This window comes from Cyprinodon variegatus, unplaced genomic scaffold (assembly GCF_000732505.1).
Source record: "Cyprinodon variegatus isolate N-32 unplaced genomic scaffold, C_variegatus-1.0 Scaffold207, whole genome shotgun sequence".
Taxonomy (NCBI): domain Eukaryota; kingdom Metazoa; phylum Chordata; class Actinopteri; order Cyprinodontiformes; family Cyprinodontidae; genus Cyprinodon; species Cyprinodon variegatus.
The window spans coordinates 439,837-445,836 of record NW_015150660.1 but is presented as its reverse complement, the minus strand read 5'-3'; the positions used below and the strand labels follow the sequence as shown (position 1 = coordinate 445,836).

The 6,000-nt window shown below is 38.8% G+C and overlaps 1 protein-coding gene across 1 annotated transcript in view; it reads left to right on the top strand.

Annotated features, from left to right (window-relative positions):
- Window positions 1-6,000, top strand: part of pds5b (PDS5 cohesin associated factor B) — a 41,255-nt gene that overhangs the window by 23,967 nt on the left and 11,288 nt on the right. The window contains exons 9-15 of the mRNA XM_015380096.1: window positions 563-678; window positions 2,150-2,244; window positions 2,453-2,598; window positions 2,723-2,874; window positions 4,615-4,728; window positions 4,855-4,936; window positions 5,036-5,084. Coding sequence (XP_015235582.1) covers window positions 563-678; window positions 2,150-2,244; window positions 2,453-2,598; window positions 2,723-2,874; window positions 4,615-4,728; window positions 4,855-4,936; window positions 5,036-5,084 — 754 coding nt within the window. The remainder of the gene's footprint in view (window positions 1-562; window positions 679-2,149; window positions 2,245-2,452; window positions 2,599-2,722; window positions 2,875-4,614; window positions 4,729-4,854; window positions 4,937-5,035; window positions 5,085-6,000) is intronic.

The following is a 6,000-nucleotide window of genomic DNA, read 5'->3' as shown; positions in this document are numbered from 1 at the left end:
TAAAACCCAGCTTCTGTGAATGTAAAACCATTGCACTCTGCTTGAAGCTTGTCTAAAATGCAAGCAAAAACACCTGCAGATATTTAGCATTTTCTTTGCAGGGTTGTCGATGCACATTACTATGATAAAGCTGATCCATTCGGCATTATGTTGCCTCCCCAGTATCTCATAAAGTCGTCGTGCTGATGGATAACGCTCATTAACTGTTCCGAGGGAGTGAAGATCACTGCTGTTTCTTCCAAATAGTAGCAATGATAAAATCTCTCCTCTGCAGACTCTGCTCCCACTCCTATTCTCTCTCTGTCACATTTTCATCACCGTCGTTTCTTTTCACTTATTTCTCCCCTTGGTGCTTTTCTCTTTCCATCCCTGCTTCTCATTCAATTCAATCATTTGTTCCATTTTCTCCCTGAAATCAACCTTTATAGAAATGAAACGGTGGCCTTTCTGCTTTATGAAAACAGTTTGTTTCTAATAAAGCTCCTAATGACACTGCAAGTCTATCCAATCAGCATTACCAATTTTTGCGCATCATTTCTCTCCCTTCTTCCCGTCTCTGCAGAGTAATGATAATGATGAAAGGCTGCAGGTGGTGAAGCTGCTTGCAAAGATGTTTGGAGCCAAGGACTCTGAGTTGGCAGCACAGAACAAACCGCTCTGGCAGTGTTACCTGGGCAGGTAAAAATTGCATCTGTTTACTGCATTGCCATTTATATTAACATACAAACACCTGCTCAAAATCAACTCAGCTAGTTGCTATGGTTCCACTGAGTCTGAAAAATATGCAATCAATTCCTGAGGAATACACCACAGGGCAGATGGATTTCAACACTGTAGCTCTTAAGTTTTTCCACGATTTGAACAGCAACATTTGATGTATTTAAACAGGATTTAACTAATTAAAAATCATGAACTCACCAGGCTATCGTAGATAAAAGATGTGTTGCAGTTTAAATCAGGCAAACAACTACAGTAGGCTATTGGCAATGCACATCATCTTGGACATAACACGGTGGTGAAAGAATCATGCTTTATTCAACAGGTATAAGTAAGATGGTGATTTAATGAACAGATTGGCAATCCTCCAATAAATCTGTCCACCCCGGCAGAAAAGCTGTAGCCTCGTGAGACCATCCTGATCTCGCGAGCTTTCAGGATTTCACTCGCTAATCAGTCTGGAGACTCTCCGTTGAAGAAAATTTGGAGCCGTTCACCAAACGAACGTCCAATCAGCGTTGGCTTTGAGGCGGGTTGAGGTGTGATGCAACGAGAAGCGCGACAGTTCAGTCTAAAGAACATGGCGGCTTCAGCCGATGAAACTAGCGTTAGCGTGGCTATCGAGCAGGTTTTATCGGAATTACAGTATTTCTTCACTGAAAGAAGAGCAAAACACTGCTCTGGAGGCTTTTCTCAGAGGAAAAGATGTTTTTGCTCTTCTCCCGACTGGTTTCGGCAAGAGTAGCCTGGCTGTTAGTACGTCATATGCTTCGTTGATCTGATTGGTTTATTTGGCCCGTCTTATCACCAACATAGGCCAATCAGCTAACCAGTATTTTCGCCCCTTTCCAAAATTACTTCAACCGAAGGTTTCCAGATGGATATGCGGAGCAAATCCATCTGGCAGGGTCAGGTTAGAAAAGCTGAGACTAGGGAAGAATATCTCCTCCTTTCAGGATTGAAGACAAAACTAAAGCTACAGTGGTTTATATTAAAGCATAATTATGTGTAAAAATGTCCGGGTCAAAGTCTGGACGTCAGATGTTTACACACAAAAAAAAAACATTGAGTTTGGAGGGGCTTAGTGAGAATATTCTACTTTTGTGTCTTAAGTTTTCTTTTATATTCATCTTCATTTTCTAGAATGTAGAACAATTTGTGGAGCCAACTGTCTCTGGAGCTGGTTTCTTACTAATAATGTTCAGTTTATTCTAGCTCCAGCCATAATAAAGGTTCCCATTCAGGGGAATGAGGTTGACCCAATTCTACCTGCCCTTTTGGTCCAGCTTAACAGCGTGAATAAACAGAATGTAAAAACGCATGTTCAGTCTTATTATTTTTAATGTGCACGTTTCTGAACTGTTTGTCTTTTTTTGTCTAATCAAACTCTACATGGGGGAGATTTTAACAGGAATCTGTTTTTCTCCTAAAGGTTTAATGACATCCATGTGCCTATCAGGCTGGAGTGTGTGAAGTTTGCCAGCCACTGTCTCATGAATCACCCTGACTTGGCCAAAGACCTCACAGGTATACCTGCTGACTTTTACACCTGTTCAGAAAGTTAGATCTTATATAAAAGCAGGATTTTAATAGTTAATTATTATTACTTATTTTATACCTGCTTAGAGGTAGTGCCATTTCAGCAAGTTTTAAGATATAAAAAAAAAAAAATGGTAGAAAGAATTAGATTGGTAAATATTTGCTGTTTTGATCTTTTTCACTTATTGTTCTCCAGAATATTTGAGGGTCAGATCACATGACCCCGAGGAAGCCATCCGCCATGACGTCATTGTCTCTATAGTAACTGCTGCTAAGAAAGACTTGTCCCTCGTCAACGATTCATTATTAAATATAGTGAAGGAGAGAACTTTGGACAAGAGAGTAAGTTTAAAAATATATAAAATAGCTTACAGTGATCGCTTTGCTCATCTTAAAAAACTGTCATATTTTTGTAATTTGCTAGGAAAATACACAGTTTTCCTTATTTCTGTTCTGCTTTCTTCAGTGGCGCGTTCGTAAGGAAGCCATGATGGGTCTAGCGTCTATCTACAGAAAATATTCCCTACAAGGAGAGGGTGGGCGGGAAGCCTCCAAGCAGATATCCTGGATTAAAGACAAACTGCTTCATATCTACTACCAGAACAGCATTGATGACAGGTGCCTTCATTTCAGTGTGTTGATGTGAAAAGTGAGGAGCTCCTTCCTCATATGGCAAATAATGGATTTTTGTGTGTGGGCGGGAGTTCTGAGCTGGATAAATAGGCTGATAAATAGGGTATGAGAAAAAAAAATGTTTTCATAAAAGCTCCAGCCATCTTTTTTTTTTTCTCTTTCCTTTTGTCCATCCAATCCTTCGTCTGTCCACTTCTCTGTTCTACCGTTCATCTATCTGTCCATGTCCATCGTTCGTCAATCTGTCCATCAATCTGTCAGTTTGGCTTTGTGCTTTTCCAACTGTTCTTCTGTCATTCCTCTCAGGTATTTCTGCCTGTTCCTTTGTGTTCGAGCGTCCATTCCTGCACTTTTCCTCCATGCTGGCCTGTTTTTGCAGTGTCTACTTTGAAAGTCTTTATTGTGGAAATATTTGCTATGAATTGGAAATGATGTGATACTTTAAAAATCTGCCTAAAAGCAGTATTTTCATATTTGATTCTCTGACAAAAAAAAACATGCAGGAATCCTCAAAGTTGAAAAGAAAATACTGAACCCCAGTTTGATAATCATCATACGGTTGGTTAGAACAGAATGTTAAATTGTTCTTGGTCTACAGCAGTCACAGTCTCTGTGCAATGTTTAGGTTTAGATGGCATGTTAGTTTAAAGTTAAAATAAATCCCTAATGGATTATTGTTACAGGAGAGGCGCTATAGCCATAACATAGATTTTTTTTTAGATGAAATAATGATTGACTTACATTTTCCAGGGGTTGTAAACATGCATTTTAAATGCTAATGCAACATTTAGCTGTTGGACAGACTCCTGGCATCAGATGCTCAAACTGTCTACAGATGACATTGGTTAAAATGCTAAAGGTCACAGAACACAGACGCACAGATCAGAGGGAGAGAAAGCAGACGTATATTGCTTTGTTTTGTTTTTTGAGATGCCAAAAAATGAGTGTTGGGGGTTTGGTGGAAAACAAGAAATTATTCAGATTAAAATCTCTAGTCTGTTTGTACTTCAAACCTTTTTTGCAAACTGCATTTCATCACTGAGAGGAAATGAGTATATATATATATATATATATATATATATATATATATATATATATATATATAAATATATAAATTATCACCCCAGGTAGCCTGTAGACATCCTAAGGTTTGCAGTTCAACAGCTATTTTAGGTAAGCTTGTTTATTTCTTTGTATTATCGTTTGAACAGCCGGGAGGCAGAAATGTAGCTTTATCTACTTTAAATGGAGCATTATTCTTGATCCACCTCCTCACACTCGGCACAGAGCTCATGCCTCTCTATTGGCTGTTCAGCCATTTCTAATAACGTCTCTAGCTCCAGTTGAAGTTGCACCATCTGTTATTAAACCAGTCGTTATATTAAGGAAGGAAAGGGAAAGACTAACCCTTCATGATGAGACCACAGAGCAATGTCTGTTTGGTTATCATTTCCATCGCTGCAGCAGGAGAGTTGATCAGCTGCCAACAGGAAAAGTCTTTACTCTGAAAGGTTGTGTGTGGGGGGGTGAGGTCACAAAAACGTTAAGCAGCAGTGGAAATTCTTCCCGATGAAAAAACTTCTCTTTACTGAAAGTTCAGTTTTTTAGGATTTCATTGCAACAAATTATATTTTTCATCAATATATTTTAGTTTTATTTCCCTTTTAATGACACATTTTATTTCTTTAAAGTCTAAATCTTAGAGCCGATTTCTTGTGTTGTCAGGTTGCTGGTGGAGCGGGTTTTCGCCCAGTACATGGTTCCTTTTAACCTGGAAACTACTGAGAGAATGAAGTGTCTCTACTACCTTTATGCTACGTTAGACACAAATGCTGTCAAGTAAGTGTTTGAAACTTCTGCTGTGGAAGTGTAAATGTTTAGATATTTATTAGATGAGATAAAACGTGTTTGCAACAGCTTTAAACTCTTTTTAAACTTCCACATGGCTCCCTGTGTCGCCTACAGAGCGCTAAACGAGATGTGGAAGTGCCAGAACATGTTAAGGAACCACGTCAAAGACCTGCTTGACCTGATTAAAAAACCTAAGGTACCGCTGATCAGCGCAATAGAATCCTATCTGTAGCTCTACTTTCTCTGTCTGTGTCACTGAGATGTGTTTTTCTTCCTGTTCTTTCATGGTTTGCAGTCGGAAGCATCCAGTAAGGCTGTGTTTGCCAAAGTCATGGTGATCACAAGTAAGTCATCCTTTTCTGGGTTACAACACTAGGCTGTTTGCAGTGATGTCACAAAAGCTACCCACTGGCCATCTGGGAGAACAAATAATATGGGTTGCCATGGTGATGCATGAAGGATATAGAAGAAGCAAAGTATTAAAAAACAATTAAAGGAAGGCTCTGTAGTTTTCAAATAAAAGTTGCATTGTAATCAAGGTAAAAGTCCCCACATCGATATGGAACATGTCTGGATGTGGTTAGTCAGTGCGACCAGTAAGCTTGATGATAGGGATGCACCGATCCACATTTGTAAAAATTACATCTTTAGAATTTGGATATCTGGTGATACTTTACTGATACCAGAGCTCCTTTTTGATTATAAAAAATATATATATATATATTTTATCATTATCTGTCCTTTTCGCAGTTAGCAGCCAGCTAGCAAAGCAGCTGACTGACTGGAGACATTCTGGCTGAAAATATTCAAGCACAGCTTATGGATCGGAAATGTCTGCGGGTTGCATCAGAATATTCAGATCAGTAAAATAAGCTGGTATTGGTAAATTATGCTGGATTGGATGGACCCCATCCCTGTTTTGTGTGCTATTTAACTAATTAATAGTCTCTGTATAATTGAACGTCAGCTGTTCAGCGAAGACTTAAGAAGTTGATATTAAAATGAAGAGACACAGCAGGTAGTACAAAAACATTTTTCCTAAGCTTTAATTATTTTTCAGATCACTCAAAAATCCATTCTCTGTTAGTTATAGAAAGAGAATGAGACAGATTCTATCTAAAACTTCCACTGCTCAGGGAGGAAAATCTCTGCAGAATAAATGTGCTGCTAAAAGGAGTTTTTCCTCTCCACTGTCGCTACAAGCATGCTTAGTGTGAGGGATTGTATTTGAGTCAATGAGTCAATGCAATCAACTGGTTT